We start from the raw sequence: 21,432 nt of genomic DNA on the forward strand, positions 1-21,432 counted from the left end.
AATACCCAGCATGCTTTGCAAATATTTGTTTAAACATTTACATATTGGACATTCAGCAGACGCTCTTATCCACAGCGACTTACAGTCAGTGCATCGAAATAAGGTAGACCTCTTTTCAACTTTATTCAGAACCAAAAATGAACCTTATTTCTACATCTGGAAAATACTTCCAAAAGACGCCTTTTCAACGTAATTTCTCTCACTGGGGACTATGACTGATAACAAAAACTGCGTGTTTCAGTCAAATATGAAATGAGAAGACATCATATAAATCCTACAGGCGTCGGCTGACAACGAGGTATTTCATGTTTGTGGCTGACGATTAAACAGAGACGCCAATCATATTGGGATTGGTGAAGCCAGTTAGTGAAGGTATCCTCCATTTTATAAATTGTGGGGAACCACAAAAGAAAACACTTGTCTGGGAAATTGAACTGTTGTCGCTCACCTACATGTGAAGTTGTCTCTGTTGTGGAAGCATCATGTTAGACATAACAGCATATTGACAGGGTGTTAAATTCCAATTCCCAGCACTAGAATGGAAAGCGTTGCATGTTAGCTACGTCGTTTTTATTCAAGGCTATGCCCGAGACAAAAACATTCACCTTTTTGCTCTGCCTCTAAATATACATGCACCAATCTGTATGTCAGTTAATTCAAGGTTATTATAAGTGCAATTATGTATGACTGCCTTACGAGAACTAATTATTGAAGCAGCTAGCAGGCTATTGGAGTTGGCTACTAGCCCTAGCAGTTCAGTCCTCCTCAATGGAAACCTAACATTACTCCGGAAGAGGTGACTGCAGTCTTTTACATTGTAAAATTCAGGGAACAACGCATCATTGTGTTTTTCTTTTGTATATCTGGCTTTGTCTTGGTCTCACTATTCGGAAGTGTGGCATCTGAACAGCATTCCTGTGCTTCTATTTTGAGTTCCAGTAATTCCCTCAAACACACCAAACAACTCAGGGATAGGTTCTACCCGTTTTGCCTCAGTTGGTTCTAAAACAGTTCTAGCTCCTTCATTTCGTCTTACTGTTGACAGACAGTGGAGATGTTTGAAACGGTCTTTGTATACAGGAGACGCCATGAGGAAGTACAGTCCCTGGACGTTTCTCCCTGCCACGTACTCTCTCTTCACAGCTGCTGGACTCTGGGTTGTGTAAGTACACATTTTTAAAAACACGATGTTTTTGCAATCTCACACACCATTTGACTTTACAGCTGTGTGTGTGTGTGTGTGTGTGACATTAACAAAATGGTTCTCATTGGTTGCAGGTATTTCATAGCTGTTGAAAATGAGAAGATAACACACCTGAGTTCAGAATACAAGTAAGGATTGTTTATAACATAGCAATATGTTATTCCAGTTATTATGACCACGCACCAGTTTCTAAATATTACATGTCATTTTTCACAGCCGATCTGTCCCTAAATCCCCTCCATATATAAGGTACAGTACACACCCTATACTAGTACCAACCTTACTGGTTACTAATCTTTACCTAGGTTTGGTGATTCCTGTCAATAGAATGATATCTTTCTCTGTCCCTCCATCTTCCCCCTCTCTCTCTCTCAGCTTTGCAGGCAATGCTCCCCCGGCCAGCTGTGTATTTAGCCAGGTCATGAACCTAGCTGCCTTCGTAGGTAAGACTGACGCATGTTCTTCTGTTTATCCCCTGTATGAACACGGAAACGTAGTCAACATTGACCACTGAACCAAAAACAAATGGCAGGATAGACACACTAATAGAAACAAGGGGATGCACATTATAAAATGGGGAAGTGCTGTCTATTGCTTGGCATGCATTTAGTCAGTTCCAATGGCAGACCATGTAGTGCTCATTACAAAACAGTTGAGGATGTTTGTGTTGAGTTGGAACAAAAGCCTGCACATCCTGTGGGTCCCCAGGCCCAGGAATGAAATGGTTAGAGACCACCAGACCAGAGATAGATCCCTTATGAGGTTTGTCCTTTCAGGGTTCATCATTGGTGTCCTCAGGTACCTGCAACTGAAGCCCCAGGTCCACAAACCCTGGCTCAACATCAGCAGTCTGGTGGCCCTATCCCTGGCCTGCTTCGGCATGACACTGGTAGGAAACTTCCAGGTAAGAGTCACTGGCCTACTTCATAGGAGTCTGACAACTTCTAGCTCCTACTGCCCAGACCCAAGACATTTGGGAACCACTGATAAAATAGCCAAAAACCTCAACCTGGTTTGCAGTGATAATCAGATGTTTGCCAGAGGTTGTAGGGTCACAGTAAACATGAAACAGATAAGAGCCATGTCTGTTTTGTCTTTGTGTCTGGTCTAGTTGTCAAATGACAAGGAGCTCCACAACATTGGGACGTACATGACGTTTGGCCTGGGAACGTTGTTCTGCTGGGTTCAATCTGTCATCACCCTGAAAGTCAACTTCAGGAACGAGGGTCGGAGGGCAGGCATCCCTCGCTTCGTGCTGTCTGGGGCCCTCACCGCCTGCATGATTTTCTGTATCCTTTCTCTGGCTTTGGCTTGCACCACGGACTCACCCTCGTCACTTAGCAGACGCTTTTACAAAGTGAATTACAACACAGTTAGTATAATATTATGGGTAAGTGGGGTCACTTAGCAGACGCTTTTACAAAGTGAATTACAACACAGTTAGTATAATATTATGGGTAAGTGGGCTGGATACAGTTGTAGAGGTGGAAACCTTGCTTTCACTTATTCAACAGTAGGATCAGTGTTTACCTCGAAGGAAGCAAGGAATTAGGCATTATGTTTTGTATAGTGTTCGTTTGATCCTTAACTCCCCCCGGTTCAGACTTTGCCCTGATTGCGCAGCGTCTTCACATGCATGCGGCGCGAACGCAGTGGGCGCTGGTCATGTTCTTTCTGAGCTTCCTCGCAACCTTCGCCATCGAGTTCAGACACTGCCACTTTGAGATCGTCTGCACCGAAAACCGCGACCCGCCTCTCAGCCTGTCAGCAACTTTCTCAGAGGTGTCCGAGTACCAGTCGGACCAGCTATAGCTTTGGAGTGCTACAAAAGTTACGTTGCCTGTGGTTGGGGGGGGGGGGGGGGGGGGATATACAAATGAACATGAAGTCTTTAGGAGGTCAAGGGCTCCAGTGGGTGTCAGTTACTGAAGAAGAGTTAGTCAACCACTACAGCATGCCTGACTTGACTACTGTACGTCGAGGTATCTTTGAAAAGCAACAAACTCTTTCCATAAGCAACCTTTGTCATCTCATCAGCTGGGGTGTTCACGAAAAGATGCTAAATGATTTCATTGAAGACATGAACAGATGTTTATCATGTAGCTGTGAGTAGTTGGGAGCACTCATGTCTCAAGATTAATAGTGACACCACGCCTCACTGACTTTCAGATGAATGTATAGTGGGGAAAACAAGTATTTGATACACTGCCAATTTTGCAGGTTTTCCAACTTACAAAGCATGTAGAGGTCTGTAATTTATCATAGACACACTTCAACTGTAAGAGAGGCAATAAAATGCTAATTACTTAAAAAAAATCATACGTGATTCTCTGGATTTTTGTTTTAGATTCCGTCTCTCACAGTTGAAGTGTACCTATGATAACAATTACAGACCTCTGTGCTTTGTAATTAGGAAAACCTGCAAAATCGGCACTGTAGCTAAGTCCTCAAAATGTGGGAGTCCAATCACCCTCTCCTAGTTTGGATTCTACCGAACTTCCTCTACTGGCATGAGGTTTTCTGCTGCGTTCGCTTTCCTGTCTACCTCTATTTTCAGCCTGACTTAAGACAGACCGTTTGAGGAAGTCTCAGCCTCTGAAGATCAGTACAGTGGTATTACTTTTTAGGTCATCGCCCAGGTACAATGATGCCATTCTGAACCATATCACTGTTGCTCCCATTAAACAAGTCACAGGAATCCTTTTCAGTGTTCTCTCCCACTGCATGTGATTTAGTACAACAATTGGCTGTCATTCAAGCACAACTGACACATGCATCTCAGTGTCATACTGCTGTTTGTTACAACATTAAAATGATTTTACATTCTGATTAATGTACTGTACAGGATTGGGCTATACTCAATGTGACTCACAATGGAAACAAACACAGATTTTGAACCACATTAGTTAAATACAAATAAAGTGAGCAACTTAAATATGTTTTATTTAAAATGCTTAAAAAAGGTGAAAGAAACCCTGGGAGGTCCCTTAATGTGCAGTCTGCAGACTGGTACGACTCTTGGTACCCTGGGTGTAGCCTAGATACGACTGTTTCTGCGTTCAACACCGTACACTGTTACCTGGCTAAGACAAAATGTTGTCGGTTTCTGCTCTAGCCTGGCACCCAGGCTCCCCTTTTAGTGCACTCCCAAAATCCTTGGATCAATGGCCGACCCTCCCATTCCCCTCCCCTTGGACAAACAGCTCTTATGAGAGTGGCCCGGTTCAATTTCGGTTAGTAGCTTCTTCCCATAGCCCACTCCCCTTCAGAGTCTGTAAGGACCAGATAAGGGAAAGCAATAGCTCCACCTGGCTCTCCAATAGGCTTAAAAAAGGAGCGTCAATCACTTTGCTTTTACCATTCCAGTCCTTTGACAAGATCCAAGGGGCAGTAGGTGCTAGGGGAAGAGGCTAGGGAACATAATTGAACGGGGCTAGTGAGTAAGTGTTCCCCCTCTCTCTAGCTGTGTTCCGATTCTCTCCCAAGTGTACACTCATTACTCCCCCTCATGTATTTAAAAACAAAAAGGTGTTAGATATATTTGGCAAAACCTCCCATGCGTACACTTATCCAGTACCTTTACATCCACAAGGGGGGAGTCAATGAGTGCACACTGAGGAGGAAAAGGGCAGAATTCGAACGGCAGCATCTCTCCCCTCCAGTGTCAAACGCCGCCCATCACTTCCAGTTGGCTGAAAGTTGAAATGAGGTTATAGTGTGACCTCTCCTCCTCCGTCAGCTCCATGTTCCCCGGCCGCACCACCACCGCCACGTTCACACCCGCGTCCTCCGCTGCCTTGGCCTCTGCAGGGAAGAACAAAAACAAATATCCTCCTCTCGATCATGCTCACTGAGTCACACTAGGATCCCAGGACAGCAGGCTCACCCAAGTCTCAGTGACGGTGTAACAGAGGCACTAACCCTTGGTTGTAAGCTAAGCTGACAACTTACACAACAAAGGTCGGTAGAACATTAAAGGTGATTGTGGGGCCAGCCTGAGGCAGCCGTGTGGCTCTCCATGCAATGGCAGCCGCTTCCCCTCAGGGTAGGGTGACCACATTTAAAAAAATATCCAAATCAATGAGTTTGAGGGACATTCGCCCCCTCCACTAATGTAGCCCATTGAATATCTTTATACAAAACGCATCCTCCAACTGCAACATCTGCCTATGAAATTAGTATTTGTAATACCCTCAAAACACCAAATCAGGTTACCTAATATGGACAATTCTTCACGTTTTATGGTGAAATGTCCAAACTGCATGCCAATCATTTGATCTCAAATCGGTTTCATTGGAATATTCATTTAGATCTTCTTGAATGACTGTTTTGTGAGAAAATGAGAAGATGGTGTTAAACTATATAGCCTTAGTTTTTTTTTTCTCCAATCAAAATCCCATTCTGCCTCGTGGCGCACGCTGTGGAGTTTTGATTGCATTTGATTTTTTATAAAATGTACTATTCAGCTAACCATTTTAAAATCTCAAATTAGTAACAGTAACATTATACTCTGCTATTATATTTGGTTATATAGAATACTAATTCAACCGTGTGATCTTCCGAGACATGGCTTCAGCTTTGATCCAACTTTACTAGATGAGCACCACTGTAAGAAGTGGTGGAGTGACACTGCTCCTGCAGCTGAATGAGCAACTAATGAGCATAGAGAGCCTCAAGTTTGACAAATCACCCTATAGCCCATCTTTCAGTCTAATACGGCTGTGGACTTACTCTTCATCAGCTTTTTATAAGTAGTTAGGCCTAACTGTCCTGAGTTTAGCTGGAATTTAGCCCGAAAGGATTTGAGAAATGTCATTGGTTGACATTGGCCTGTGTCTCGTCTTGCACAGAATATCAGATCTCAGCAATGATTGGAGAAGTGTTCAACACCCCTGTACCAAATCCTAATGATATAGGCCTACATCTTTCCATAAGCCTAACTGCAAGAGACTGGTTTGAATGAAAAACGGGACAAATGTAAAATAATAAATTGGAATTTGTTGATAAAATGCAGGACATAACAGTATAATTGCGGGGTGGGGGACAAAGGGCCAAACTGCTGGACTGTCCCGCGCAATCCGAGACATGTAGTCGCCATACCTCAGGGGGAGGCTCGCACTCTGATGCAGTATAGCATATAGCTCGAACACTGTACTGATTTAACGCTAATAGAACAGCCTTTCCAAGTGCTATTCTGCTCTAAAGCAGGGCTAGCTACATGGCTTCAGTTATCTGGTAAACGTATCATCTTCCTTCATGTTACCCAGTAGGTTATTGAGAACATGCGTGTCCATAAAACAGGAAAATAAATACAAGTTAACATATGCCCATTTGATATTCTATAAGCAGCATATGTACTTGTCTAATGCAGGCTGGGTTGTTGTAGTTAAGGACAAGCCCTTTGACAAGCAAGTGGGAAATTCCACTGTGGAATTCAGTCATAGCTTAAGGTTGGCAAAGCTTCGGAGGCTGATCCAGCTAGGTAGAAAGGCTCTGGCCCAAACAATATGTAAAGAGCATTCACCGTTGAACTCATTTGCCTGCTACAACACTTACCCCGTGTGATATCTGTCAGGAACATGATTTCCTCAGACAGGCAGCCCACTCTCTCCGCAATTCTCTCATAGCTTTTACTTTCTACTTTGGCGCCTATGTTGGTGTCGAAGTGGCCATCAAATAGCTGAAAGGATAAAGAATCTGAAGTTAGCTGGGAGTAGGACTACAAAATTCCTTCAAATTACACAACTTGGCGTTATAGCCTAACTATTGTCTAGTTAGGCTATAACACAGAAAATAAAAATTGTGATAACTGCACAGTGATTTTCATTTTGTGAGACCCCCCCACCCATTGTTTATTGATTGACTTTTTCTAAACGTTAACAATCCCAACTGCGTTTAAATATTCACACCCCTAATTACAATGAACCAGAGAGATTAGTGTGTGTTCTAAAAAAGTTTATAAAAGAGAAGAGTTCCTTACATCTAGGACATCTCCCTCTACAGAGTATCCAAACAGTAGTTTCTGGGCTTCCACGCTGCCAGATGAGTAGATATAGACCTTCAGGCCCTGCAGTCTCCACCTCCTGATGGATGGAACCACATCCTGGTACAGCCTGGTTCACACACACATTAGTAATACTGTCTGGATGAGTCAACAGGACTCCAGACAATGATAGTTTGAAGGTGACATTTGGAAGAAATGCAGCAGTACAATAGGACTTGATCCTCTCACAGGCAGTTTAGAAACAATTAGCATTAATACCACTACATAAGACTAAACAACCTGTAGATCTCCATTCCTGCAGGGAAAATTAAATAAAATTCTCTCAATCTGTGCACAGATGCAGTTGTGGCCAATTATATTGGCACCCTTGTCCTTCCTTTAAATAATTTCCCATTTCTTCTAAAATAAGTTGAACTGGAAAATAAACCAACGACATATAGCAATATGGCAACGTATTATAGAGCGTATCCACACAATTTTACACAAAAGTATGGGCTCATTCAGATCAAAAAGTGTTGCACCATTTCCATTACTCAAATGACAGGCTGGCAAGAATCTATCCAAATTTCAAGTGTTTGTGATGAGGAATTTCCTCACCTTCCGCCCGTTCAAAAAAATGCAGAACTAAGAACAGATATAGCCCGTGGTTCACACCAGACCTGACTGCCCTTGACTAGGACAAAAACATCCTGTGGCGGACTGCAATAGCATTGAATAGTCCCCACGATATGCAACTGTTCAGGGAAGTCAGGAACCAATTCACACAGTCAGTTGGGAAAGCAAAGGCTAGCATTTTCCAGCAGAAATTCACATCCTGTAGCTCTAACTCCAAAAAGTTTTGGGACACTAAAGTCCATGGAGAACAAGAGCAGCACCTCCCAGCTTCCCACTGCACTGAGGCTAGGTAACACGGTCACCACTGATAAATCCATGATAATTGAACATTTCAATAAGCATTTCTCAACGGCTGGCCATGCCTTCCTCCTGGTTACTCCAAGCCCGGCCAACAGACTATTTTTTTCTACTGTGTCATTGACTTGTTTATTGTGTTATTGGCTTGTTTATCGTTTACTCCATGTGTAACTCGTGTTGTTGTCTGTGTCACACTTTTGTTTTCTTGGCGAGGTCGCAGTTGCAAATGAGAACTTGTTCTCAACTAGCCTACCTGGTTAAATAAAAAAAATACAATACAATGTTGGAGCTCAGAGGCTTAGATTTTTACTGCACCCTGCAATCACACCTGCAACCCTGTACATGTGACCACTGAGGTTGTCCTGCTTTACGTTTGTTTTAACAGTGGCCATGTAGGCAACTTGATTATAATGTAGGCCTACCAGTGGCCTACCATCAAAAACAATGGAGAAAATGCATCCCATAACATTTTAACATGGAAATATCTGTTCTATCATGCAGCCAATATGTGGTGTTCAATGTAGGCCTACATTCCATGAGACTTTTGAAAATAAACATGCAGGGCTTGACATTAACCCGTTTATCCACTTGTCCTTCAGACAAGGATGTGACTGAAAATGTTGTGCTTGATGCAAGAAAACACTTTACAAAATAAAATGCATTATTTCCATAACATTATTACAGAGAATCAGACAAATGATGCTACCCTCTGCCTCGACTTAGCTTATTCAAGCCGGTTTCAAAATCTCTTTCCCTGACTCACTTTTCAAGGAAGTCTAGAAATGTATGTTTTGTGCCCTTGTAAGAAGCAATCACTCCCTTAGACTACAAATCATCTAACTGGGCTAATAACTCACTAACTAGCAAAGGATTTGAACAGAATGTGCACACGTGGCTACATGCAGCTCTCACTTTAAATCTCAAAACAAGCTCATCTACTCACGACCGCTCATGCTGTAAACACAGTCCAGTTCAAATGGCACAGATCCATATGTTCTAATTGCATAAAGGCCTACTGCAGCTCAGATTGTTTATGCCACACCGGTCAAGGTACACTAGAGTATGGGTGGGGGTCGTGCGTGTCAATGCAATAGAACCCTACTCTGATGCGTTCTGCCTACAACAAAATTTGTTTTGGTATGTGGCATTGAAAGTGGCTAATATTGCGTTGATTTAATCACAATTGCCACAGTAAAGGGAAACATTGATATAGTGTTAACAGGGAAAACTCTAGAACAGTGGTCACCAACCTTTGAGTCAAAGCACAAGCCAAGATCTACCACTCACATTTTTTAATATATATATATATATATATATATATATAAAAAACATAACCCTATGCAACATTAATTAAAAACAGAACTGTGGCAATGAGGTTTGTATAGTAAGCTATAGGCTCAATACATTATCACCACATATGGGCTTTGCTTGAATTGCCCTGCCAATGCATTGTTGGTCAGGTCATTTTTAGGCTATATGATCACACCAGGAATAGATCGGTTGTTGTATTACTTGTATGCTCACTCAGCTGTGCTTCACATTTAAATAATTTGCTTTTTATTTAAAAAAAACTATTGGGCTGATGGGGCCTGTATCTAATGGTCAGTCAGTGGGGGGAGAGCGCATTAGACTGAGGATCCACTTCAACAGATCTCCGCTCTCCCGTACCATAAAAGGGACAGTCTTCCAGATGATGGTGAAACTCGAGTCCCACCGCATTATTTCTGCCACATGCACAAATTCATGTTGTTACTCCTACGAACAGAGAATACAATATTCCTCAATATTAAAAAGACCCAAGCCGCTAATAACACAAGCCTATAGATACATTTTCCTACTCATTCCTGCTGCAGTGCTGAGTGTAAATGGGATTTATGGCTTATAAAAGTGTTGAATACAAAGTGTTGACAGTGCTGAGTAAGAACTTAAACATGAACTCACTCATAAAAACAGCAACTCTTTGCTCTATTCGTTGACAGTCTCTCTTTAGTCATGGTTTTAAACATTTTGAAATCTCACAGTAGCAACTTTTCTGTAGCTTTCTTTTATGCCTGCTACCTTACAGCAGACATGGTAATCTGAGCCATCCGTTAGGCCTATAGTGCACTTGATATGCTCTCTGGGCCCGCCGGAAGGCAGAGTTTGTACCTTCGGACACATGAAATGGTTCAAAATTGCAACCGTTCACCTACCCAGCAAGTAGGGCAGCTGAAATCCGGTGCACCTACCGCCAACAGCCCGAGACACAAAAATAAAATAAAAAAGGAACACAAGGCTTTATCGTTAGGTCTTTCACAGAAACGTTTGGTGATCGACTAGGAATGCCTTGGAGATCGGTCGATTGTGATTGACTGGTTGGTGACCACTGCTCTAGAAAGTTGAGTGAAGTTCAATCTCATGCTTCTCTCTGTGGGCTGATATCTCTGCGCGGCAGTCTCGGGCGACTGCGAACATTGCACGTAACTATTAAACAAACAATCTGAATCCGATTGAATTGGAAGTTGGCTTCCCCCGGTTCTGGGAACCCAGGGGAGGTACATCTTTGTTTTTGCCCGAGTGCCGACATACCCAATTTAACTTACCAACATATTAGCCTCTGATTGGAGTCTGTGTTGGATGCTGGGGCAGTTACCTGTTTCTTGCACCCCTCCGGTCCCCGGGACCGAGATTGGGGGATGCTGTCCTAGGCCAAATATGGTAAGAGCTGCTAAAGAGAACAACATTCTCTAATGCATTCTTAAAATGTCAGCAGTGTTGTAATTGCCCCTTCATTACTATTATTACCCCTTCATTACTATTATTACTTATTGCCCCTTCATTACTATTATTGTTATTACTTATTGCCCCTTCATTACTATTATGGTTATTACTTATTGCCAATGTCTTTTTTTTTATAAAAAAATATATATTTATAAGAAAGGAAAATACCTTTGGGTCTCCACACCTTGTTATTGGAATTTCAACATTGCAAAACTAAATTTTTTTTTTTTTTTTTACAAAAGAATTAAGTGGCATGGACAAAATGATTGACACTCCGGAGGTAGTACTTGGTTGCACAGCCTTTGACCAAGATAACTGCCGACAAATCCAATGACATAGCTGCACCTTTAAAAACGGGCAATTTGGCACTCTTCAGCAGAAAAGCAACCCCACAGCATTATCAAACCTCACCCATGTTTGATTGTAGGGAGGGTGTTCTTTTCTTTGAATGCTTCCTTTGGTCGTTGGTAAACATACGAAGAACCCACTGCTGAAGGAGACAAGAAAGCCTAATTGAACTTCTCAAAAACCCAAATCCTAGGAAACTGTTCTGTGGATCACTGAAACAAAATTAGAGATCTTTGGCTATACAGATCAATGATGACCAAATGAAGCGTTCAATGAAAATAACATCCTCCCTACAATCAAATTGCCAGTAGAAAGGTACAGCAAGCTCATTGATAGATATAAGAACCAAAGGCTGTGAATGTCTGTAACTAACACATTTGCCAAAAGGCACCTTATGACTCACACCATGAGAAACAAGATTCTCATGATGAAACCAAGATTGAACTCTTTGGCCTCAATGCCAAGCGTCACATCTAGAGGGAAACCTGGCACCATCCCTACGGTGATGCATGGTGGTGGCAGAATCATGTTGTGGGGATGTTTTTCAGCGGCAGGGACTGGGAGACTAGTCAGGATTGAGGCAAAGACGAATGGAACAAAAAAAACAGAGGTCCTTGATGAAGTCCTGAGCACTCTGGCCAGGTTCACAGACTGGGGTGAAGGTTCATCTTCTAATAGGATAACAAGCCGAAGCACACAGCCAAGACAACGCAGGAGTGGCTTTGGGACAAGTCCCTGAATGTACTTGAGTGGCCCAGCCAGAGCCCGGACTTGAACCCAATCGAACATCTCTGGAGAGAACTGAAAATAGCTGTGCAAGCAACGCTCCCCATCCAACCTGACAGAGCCTGAGAGAATCTGCAGAGAAACTCACCAAATACAGGTGTGCCAAGCTTGTAGCGTCATACTGTAGTCGCTGCCAAAGGTGCTTCAACAAAGTACTGAGTAAAGAGTGAATACTTACGTAAATGTGATATTTCCGTATTTTGTTTGATAAATTAGCAAAAACTTCTAAAAACCTGTTTTTGCTTTGTCATTATGGGGGTACTGTGTGTCGATTGATGAGGGGGAAAACGATTTAATCAATTTTAGAATAAGGTTGTGACGTTCCAAAATGTGGAAAAAGTCAAGGGGTCTGAATACTTTCCGAAGGCACTGTATTTGGCAGGAACTGCAGCTCTGTCTTATGTTAACCACAAAATTATATCTATGGGATATTTGCACTAAAAATCGATTTAGGATTCATCCCCCATACAGTACCCTCAGTGCAATAGAAGGAAAACCTCTGGCTACTTACTCGCCTTTGATTCTCCCAGCAGCGTAGGCCGCCCTCCACATGTGTCCCTGCAGCTGTTTCAGGGCCGTGGTCTTCCTGTCCGAAGCCATCTGCCACAGCACGTTGTCCACCACCTCTCCGATGGCTTTCTCCTCGTCCGTGTGCCCAGACTGGTCCAGGGCGTGTTGCGCACATGCTCGGTTCAGACGCAGGTCCTCCTCAACCTAACATGATGAAAGGGTCAGCACAGGGTCAAGGGTTAATCAGGGTCAAGTTCATTAGGGAGCAGGGTTTGAATTAACCATAGACAACTCTTGGGGTTATCCAACGTTGAAGACAGACCGCTCTTGGCCGACAAAACGGTTAATTCCAGTAAATTAGATATGGTAGCCGCCACGCTATTAAAGAGAACTTCTCACTGTTCTGCATATCAATAAGCTCATTGGAAGAGGAGAACTCATTAGCTCCAGTCACAGACCACCTGGCCGCATCCCTTATTGAAGAACCCAATGTTACAGAATTTACTGTAGTCAAGTGCTTCTCGGATGTAGATAGCTTCCCCCCCCATTTTGGTTCGCCAAATGACCGATCTAGTCAGACTTCAAGTGGTAGATTTGATCTAAAGCAGTCAAGTGGCCCTCAAAGGAGTTCAACCACCCTAGTTTGCCAGTCCTTCCCTGGTGTAGAAAAAGACAAAAAACAAAGAGCTTCCTGCAGTAGGTCTGCTAGACTTCAGCAGCCAGTGAACATGAGTGCAGCTCTGAACGCTTGTCTCATCGCTTGCACTCATGTCATCCCAACTGACAGGATGCAGGGCACTTATGGCCTGGCAGCTTATCAAATACACCCATTAATCTGTGACCTACATAGCTATACTCGGGGGGGGAAGAAACATATCCTTTTTCAGGACCCTGTTTTCAAAGATAGTTGGATTTTTACTAATTAACTTGACATATCTTCAATGTAAAGGGTTGAAACACTGTTCCCATGCTTGTTCAATGAACCATAAACAATTAATGAACATGCACCAGTGGAACGGTCATTAAAACACTAACAGCAGATAATTAAAGTCACAGGTATGAAAACTTAGGACACTAAAAAGAGAGGCCTTTCTACTGACTCTGAAAAACACCAAAAAGAAAGATGCCCAGGATCCCTGCTCATCTGCGTGAACGTGCATTAGGCATGCTGCAAGGAGGCATGAGGACTGCAGATGTGGTCAGGGCAATAACTTGCAATGTCCGTACTGTGAGACGCCTAAGATAGCGCTACAGGGATGGACAGCTGATCGTCCTCGCAGTGGCAGACCACGTGTAACACCACCCGAACATCTGAACATCACACCTGCAGGACAGGTACAGGATGGCAACAACAACCGCTCGAGTTACACCAGGAACGCACAATCCCTCTATCAGTGCTTAGACTGTCCGCAATAGGCTGAGAGGCGCTAGACTGAGGTCTTGTAGGCCTGTGCAAGGCAGGTCCTCACCAGACATCACCAGCAACAATGGCGCCTATGGGCACAAACCCACCGTCGCTGGACCAGACAGGACAAGGCAAAAAGTGCTCTTCACTGACAAGTCGCGTTTTTGTTTCACCAGGGGTGATGGTCGGATTCGCCTTTATTGTTGAGGAATGAGCGTTACACTGAGGCCTGTACTCTGGAGCGGGGTCGTTGAAGGCAATTTCAATGCTGTGCGTTACAGGGAAGACACTCTTCCCTCATGTGGTACACTTCCTGCAGGCTCATCCTGACATGACCCTCCAGCATGACAATGCCACCAGCCATACTGCTTGTTCTGTGCGTGATTTCCTACAAGACAGGAATGTTAGTGTTCTGCCATGACCAGCGAAGAGACCGGATCTCAATCTCATTGAGCACGTCTCAGACCTGTTGGATCGGAGGGTGAAAGCTTGGGCCATTCCCCCCAGAAATGTCCGGGAACTAGCAGGTGCCTTGGTGGAAGAATGGGGTAACATCTCACAGAAAGAACTGGCAAATCTGGTGCAGTCCTTGAGGAGGAGATGCACTGCAGTACTTAATGCAGCTGGTGGCCACATTCTAGATACTGACTGTTACTTTTGACACCCCCCCACCCCCACTTTTGTTCAGTCACACATTAATATCTTTGTTAGTTACATGTCTGTGGAACTTGTTCAGTTTGTTTGTTGTTAAATCTTATGTTCATACAAATATTTGTGCATGTTAAGTTTGCTGAAAATAAACGCAGTTGACAGTGAGAGGACGTTTCTATGCAGACGACACACAATTAATCTTCTCCTTTCCCCCTTCTGATGACCAGGTGGCGAATCGCATCTCTGCATGTCTGGCAGACATATCAGTGTGGATGACGGATCACCACCTCAAGCTGAACCTCGGCAAGACGGAGCTGCTCTTCCTCCCGGGGAAGGACTGCCCGTTCCATGATCTCGCCATCACGGTTGACAACTCCATTGTGTCCTCCTCCCAGAGCGCTAAGAACCTTGGCGTGATCCTGGACAACACCCTGTCGTTCTCAACCAACATCATGGCGGTGGCCCGTTCCTGTAGGTTCATGCTCTACAACATCCGCAGAGTACGACCCTGCCTCACACAGGAAGCGGCGCAGGTCCTAATCCAGGCACTTGTCATCTCCCGTCTGGATTACTGCAACTCGCTGTTGGCTGGGCTCCCTGCCTGTGCCATTAAACCCCTACAACTCATCCAGAACGCCGCAGCCCGTCTGGTGTTCAACCTTCCCAAGTTCTCTCACGTCACCCCGCTCCTCCGCTCTCTCCACTGGCTTCCAGTTGAAGCTCGCATCCGCTACAAGACCATGGTGCTTGCCTACGGAGCTGTGAGGGGAACGGCACCGCAGTACCTCCAGGCTCTGATCAGGCCCTACACCCAAACAAGGGCACTGCGTTCATCCACCTCTGGCCTGCTCGCCTCCCTACCACTGAGGAAGTACAGTTCCCGCTCAGCCCAGTCAAAACAGTTCGCTGCTCTGGCCCCCCAATGGTGGAACAAACTCCCTCACGACGCCAGGACAGCGGAGTCAATCACCACCTTCCGGAGACACCTGAAACCCCACCTCTTCAAGGAATACCTAGGATAGGATAAGTAATCCTTCTCACCCCCCCCTTAAATGATTTAGATGCACTATTGTAAAGTGGCTGTTCCACTAGATGTCAGAAGGTGAATTCACCAATTTGTAAGTCGCTCTGGATAAGAGCGTCTGCTAAATGACTTAAATGTAAATGTAATGTAAATGTTTCTTTTTTTTGCTGAGTTTATATATTTGGGCCAAACCCACTGTAGAAACCCAACTCTGAACTGCTGATTCATTTAATGTACTAATCTGAGGCATACCACATAAGCAATCATTAACAGGCTCAACAAAGAACAAGGTACATGTTTTCACCCAGAATGTATGCATGGGTGTTGCATATTCTGTCTGATGTTGTGTGCAGTCACTGCTGACTGCTCATCATTGTTCACGGTTTTCAGAAAACCAGTTACCTGTTTCTTCAGGAGATGCACATCTTGTTTGCATTCATCTTCTTCCCAATGCGCAGACAGATGCTCTTCAAGATGATCTTTGATATATGGGAATAAAATGTCCTACAGGAGAAAATAACACTATTAGCATATATCTAGCAAGCTGTCATTCATTACCTAGTGTGCACCATTTGACTCCCCTTGTTCATGGATGTTGAAAAGACAGAAATTTGGTTTGTCCACAATGTCCTTGATTTCAATGTCAACATGCGTTTTTGGACGTCTAATTGGTTCAGCTTTGGTCCGGTCCAAATCATAGACGTCCATCTTTCACAAGTTTGGAGTGCACAGTACAGTAGAGCACAGTACAGTTGAGTATAGTTCAGTACAATACAGTAGAGCAGCTATCGTAAAATACAGTATAATGTACTATATTGTACTGTAAGGAATTAATCTGTGCTCTACTGTACTTAGCTCAAATGTAGACACCTTTATTTAATCTATTAATAAACTGGGTCTGAAGGGCAATCCATAGCAATAGCTTGCGAGATATCACCAAACCCGTTGCTGTACCCGTTTTAGCAGCACGTGCCCAGTGTTGGGGATGCTACCCCCACCAATCCAATTGAACGATTCCTAAACTGTGCACTCGCATGGCACGCTTTCACATCTAGACAGGTAAACACACTGCCTGCAATCATACCAAATCCTGCCTGTGGTTTACGAGCACTAGCCAGAGGCTGCGATATACATTGATGTTATTTTATTGACTGTATCAAATCGATGTAAAGCAAGCAAGCTACGCTAACGGTGTTAATTTTGGCAGCTATTTTAGATTTAATCTTAAAATACCTTTTAGTCTTACGTCACCGTTTGGTAACGTCACCCTTCGTTAGTTTTAGTTCAGTCGACTAAACCTCTGGACAATTTTAGTCTAGTTTTAGTAAGCCATTTTTAGGTCACAATATAGTCCGTGCATTTTTTTCTATTAAATAATGAATATTTAGGCAACCTCTAACTTCCATCATGTGCACATTCAGATAGGCCTAGAGGGACAAGGCTACTATCCCCTTGTATACATTAGCTGGCAACATTGATATTGTGTCAGATTGTAACCAATGCCAGCCATAATTAACCATGTAGGGTATAAAGCCTACAGGTTACACAATTTACAACTAATTTTCTCCCCATCATAACCATCAAGGGGTTAAATAACAGTGGTTTCCTTGAAAAATGGGAGAATTTTTGCTTTCCAAAAATGCCAGAAGTATTACTGTACTACTAATATCATTCATTTTTCCCCATTGGAAAAAAGCACCCGCAAACTCGCTTTGCGGCCACACAGATGAATGCAAAATAGCCTACGTTAAAGTAAGAGCGAGAGAGTGTAAACATTGGTTCTAGTTGAGTTTAGTTACAAGTCAAGTGTCTTGGCTTCAGATCAGTTCAAACGATTGACGAGTAACTGAAGTGACCACCTGGGAGCTGTTTGGGAGACCACGCAACTGAATTTTTAAAATTCTGCCAATGAGAGGATTGCATTAAATATTCTGCATGCATGAAGGTTTAGGAATAGACAAAAAAAAGATGAAAATGAGCTTGATGTCAAATTGATTGTCCATTACTGTCACATGGAATTTGTCTCGTCAAATTTGTTGTCAAATAAAAAGTTATTAGTAATAGTTTGTCAAGAAAAATAGGTTGATGAGTAGTTGTTGATGAAATTAACACTACACCAGCGAACTACCTAGCTAGCAAGGATAATTGTGGCTAATTAACCAAATTCCAACGTCTGGATAAGACGTATTTTCCAACGTCATCTTGCTCATTGGGTAGCAATCGGTCTAGCAAAGAATGTAACTTGCGAGCTACAATACACAACTCAAATGCCATATATTAAACTCAGCTCGTTGTCCTACCTTCACAAACGTTATTGGTGTCGTGGTTCCTTCAATATCCAGCAAAAGTGCGGTAGTGTTTGCAGGGATTAAAACCGTAGCCATGTTTCTGTCTAAATGCACCAAGTATAGCGATTGTTAGTTTAGCTATCTACTCAGCTATCCAGATTGGAAAAATACGGTAGCCAACCTAAGAAAGAGGACAACCAATTCCTTTCCAAGTCGTGTTAGGTTCCTTTTCAATTAGCTAATGTTGGGTAGTGGAGGCTCGTACGTCAGCAGACCCATTTGAACGTTCTCAACACATGGAGCGTGCATAATAATAGCCGCGTGCCCAGGAAGTGTTCTGCTTCTTTGGTATCTTCTTCTTTGATGAGGCTTAACAGCGGTTGGCATCCTATACATGTTGCATTACCGCCACCTACTAGACTGGAGTACAACTCCCTTATACTTTGCTTGAAAATAAATTAACAAATACCATACCATCTAACATTACTACACACACACAAATACCACCCTACTCCATTATTCAAATCTATTTATTCCTACCTCAAGCCAAAAACCTGAAAGGGTTGGACACCACCACTTAACACACCTTGTATCTCCTCTGATGACAAGTCTCTCACACTCAAATACCTCTCTGCAGCTGCCACCACTACCTCAATTTTTGGCGACCTACATTCCATTCTTGCAGTACAGTTGATAACCATTGCTATGAATCCAAAAAAATCCAATCTTACTGAAACATCTACAGATGAAGTCAGAAGTTTATATATACTTACGCTTGAGTCATTAAAACTCATTTTTCAACCACTCCACAAATTTCTTGTTAACAAACTATAGTTTTGGTAAGTCAGTTAGGACATCTACTGTGTGCATGATACAAGTAATTTTTCCAACAATTGTTTTCGACAGATTATTTAACTTATAATTCACTGTATCACAATTCCAGTGGGTCAGAAGTTTACGTACACTAAGTTGACTGTGTCTTTAAACAGTTTGGAAAATTCCAGAAAATTATGTCATGGCTTTAGAAGCTTCTGATAGGTTAATTGACATCATTTGAGTCAATTGGAGGTTTACCTATGGATGTATTTCAAGGCCTACCTTCACACTCAGTGCCTCTTTGCTTGACATCATGGGAAAATCAAAAGATATCAGCCAAGACCTCAGAAAAGAAATTGTAGACTTCCACAAGTCTGGTTCATCGTTGGGAGCAATTTCCAAATGCCTGAAGGTACCACGTTCATCTGTACAAACAATAGTACGCAAGTATAAACACCATGGGACCACGCAGCTGTCATACCGCTCAGGAAGGAGACGTGTTCGGTCTCCTAGAGATGAACGTACTTTGGTGCGAAAGCACAAATCAATCCCAGAACAACAGCAAAGAACCTTGAAGATGCTGGAGGAAACAGTTACAAAAGTATCTATATCCACAGTAAAACGAGGCTTATATCGACATATCCTGAAAGGCCGCTCAGCAAGGAATAAGCCACTTCCAAAACCGCCATATAAAAGACAGACTACGGTTTGCAACTGCACATGGGGACAAAGATCCAACTTTTTTGAGAAATGTCCTCTGGTCTGATGAAACAAAAATAGAACTGTTTGGCCATAATGACCATCTTTATATTTGGAGGAAAAATGGGGAGGCTTGCAAGCTGAAGAACATCATCCCAACCGTGAAGCACGGGGGTGGCAGCATCATGTTGTGGGGTGCTTTGCTGCAGGAGGGACTGGTGCACTTCACAAAATAGATGGCATCATGAGGAATCAAAATTATGTGGATATATTGAAGCAACATCTCAAGACATCAGTCAGAAAGTTAAAGCTTGGTCGCAAATGGGTCTTCCAAATGGACAATGACCCCAAGCATTCTTCCAAAGTTATGGCTTAAGGACAACAAAGCCAAGGTATTGGAGTGGCCATCACAAAGCCCTGACCTCAATCCTATAGAACATTTGTGGGCAGAACTGAAAAAGCGTGTGCGACCAAGGAGGCCTACAAACCTGACTCAGTTACACCAGCTCTGTCAGGAGGAATGGGCCACAATTCACCCAACTTATTGTGGGAAGCTTGTGGAAGGCTACCTGAAATGTTTGACACAAGTTAAACAATTTCAAGGCAATGCTACCAAATACTAATTGAGTGTATGTAAACTTCTGACCCACTGGGAATGTGATGAAACAAATAAAAGCTGAAATAAATAATTATCTCTACTATTATTCTGACATTTCACATTCTTAAAATAAAGCAGTAATCCTAACTGACCTAAAACAGGGAATTATTACTATGATTAAATATCAGGAATTGTGAAAAACTGAGTTTAAATATATCTGGCTAAGGTTTATGTAAACTTCTGACTTCAACTGTATCAGTTGCTGGCCTATCCCTCTGTACTGGTACAGATCTACTACTCACACCACTCCTCTCAGGATCCCTCCCCTTGACCCTTCTTCCTCTACTTTCTTCACTGCCTCAGCATATGACAACTTCGACACTACTATCCTGGAATCCTCAACCTGCCTTTCTCACACCTGGCATTTCTGATCCCCAGCCCCATGAGCACCACTACAATTAACACATACTGTACCACTACTTTCCCCAATGCTACACATTCCTTTGTCTCATGTTCTTCTGCACACTTCTAACACCTAGGAACCTCCCTCCTACCTCACTGCTGCCACATGCCATATTCAGCACAAAAGCTCATACAGGATAACTTATATATCCTAACATCACTTTGTCAGGCAAAAACATCAAAACTCAAAAGAACAGACAATGACTATTCTATTTCACCACTCACGCCACCCTGTCTGAGTCGGACCAAACAACGAGCATCACAAACCTTCTTTGGTATAATGGCCTTTGCAACAATGATATGTGCATTCCGCCACCTACTGTGCGGCTGGATAATATAGATCCCAAAACGTGGGATCCAAACCATAATTTTTAAAACGTTATATATATACACACACACACACACAAGCTATCAATAATGAAATTTAAATCAGACTGCTTTTCTCACAACATTTTAATCAGGTCCCTAACACAGGCTCAGACGGATCCTGTGAGGGCGGGACATTTGAGGCCCAAAAACGTATCGGCTGCAGATATAAGGATGTCCAGTTTCTTGTAATTCTTAGACATGTGCAGTACAATTAATAACTGTGGCTATAATTCTACAAAATCCACCTTCATAGTAAGTGTATCCAGATCACTTGATTGACTTATAACATTTGCAACTGGTTGTGGTGTATTCCCCACCATATCTCCTTCAGCACTGTGGCCTCTTGCCCCTTCAATGCTATCACCGCCTCCACATAGGACCTTTACTTACAAGACCTTAACAACAATGCAGTTTTAATAAAATAGTATTAAGAAAATATTTACTAAATTAACTAAAGTCGATTTAAAAAAAGTAACACTATAAAATAACAACGATGAGGCTATATACAGGGGGTACCGAGTCAATGTTCGGGGGTACAGGTTAGTCGAGGTAATTGGTACATGTGGGTAGGGGTAAAGTGACTATGTATATATAAT

General features: G+C 42.9%; 2 protein-coding genes across 6 annotated transcripts in view; one reads left to right on the top strand and one right to left on the bottom strand.

The window, feature by feature from the left end:
* LOC135517697 (transmembrane protein 150C-like) lies at positions 1-4,033 on the top strand. Of its 4 annotated transcripts, XM_064942224.1 has the most exons (9): positions 63-103; positions 242-298; positions 1,081-1,162; positions 1,279-1,332; positions 1,421-1,453; positions 1,580-1,647; positions 1,981-2,108; positions 2,316-2,493; positions 2,808-4,033. In XM_064942224.1, the coding sequence occupies exons 3-9, from the start codon at positions 1,089-1,091 to the stop codon at positions 3,014-3,016; spliced, it is 744 nt and encodes a 247-aa protein (XP_064798296.1). In that variant the 5' UTR covers positions 63-103; positions 242-298; positions 1,081-1,088; the 3' UTR covers positions 3,017-4,033. The 4 variants fall into 4 exon arrangements, with proteins under 4 accessions (XP_064798294.1, XP_064798293.1, XP_064798296.1 ...); XM_064942222.1 differs by lacking the exon at positions 242-298 and having other exon boundaries at positions 1-103; XM_064942221.1 differs by having other exon boundaries at positions 33-298.
* Positions 2,808-21,432, bottom strand: part of LOC135517696 (enolase-phosphatase E1) — a 25,723-nt gene continuing 7,098 nt past the window's right edge. The window contains exons 1-6 of one of the 2 annotated variants that reach the window (XM_064942219.1): positions 17,905-18,376; positions 16,007-16,108; positions 12,526-12,728; positions 7,185-7,317; positions 6,761-6,884; positions 2,808-5,008 (exon numbers count right to left, since the gene is read on the bottom strand). In XM_064942219.1, coding sequence (XP_064798291.1) covers positions 4,869-5,008; positions 6,761-6,884; positions 7,185-7,317; positions 12,526-12,728; positions 16,007-16,108; positions 17,905-17,988 — 786 coding nt within the window. In that variant the 5' untranslated portion in view covers positions 17,989-18,376 and the 3' untranslated portion in view covers positions 2,808-4,868. Of the gene's footprint in view, positions 5,009-6,760; positions 6,885-7,184; positions 7,318-12,525; positions 12,729-16,006; positions 16,109-17,904; positions 18,377-21,432 lie in introns of those variants that run through there. The other variant, XM_064942220.1, reaches the window with a different exon arrangement.

This window comes from Oncorhynchus masou, chromosome 28, assembly GCF_036934945.1.
Source record: "Oncorhynchus masou masou isolate Uvic2021 chromosome 28, UVic_Omas_1.1, whole genome shotgun sequence".
In the NCBI taxonomy this organism is placed as follows: Eukaryota; Metazoa; Chordata; class Actinopteri; order Salmoniformes; family Salmonidae; genus Oncorhynchus; species Oncorhynchus masou.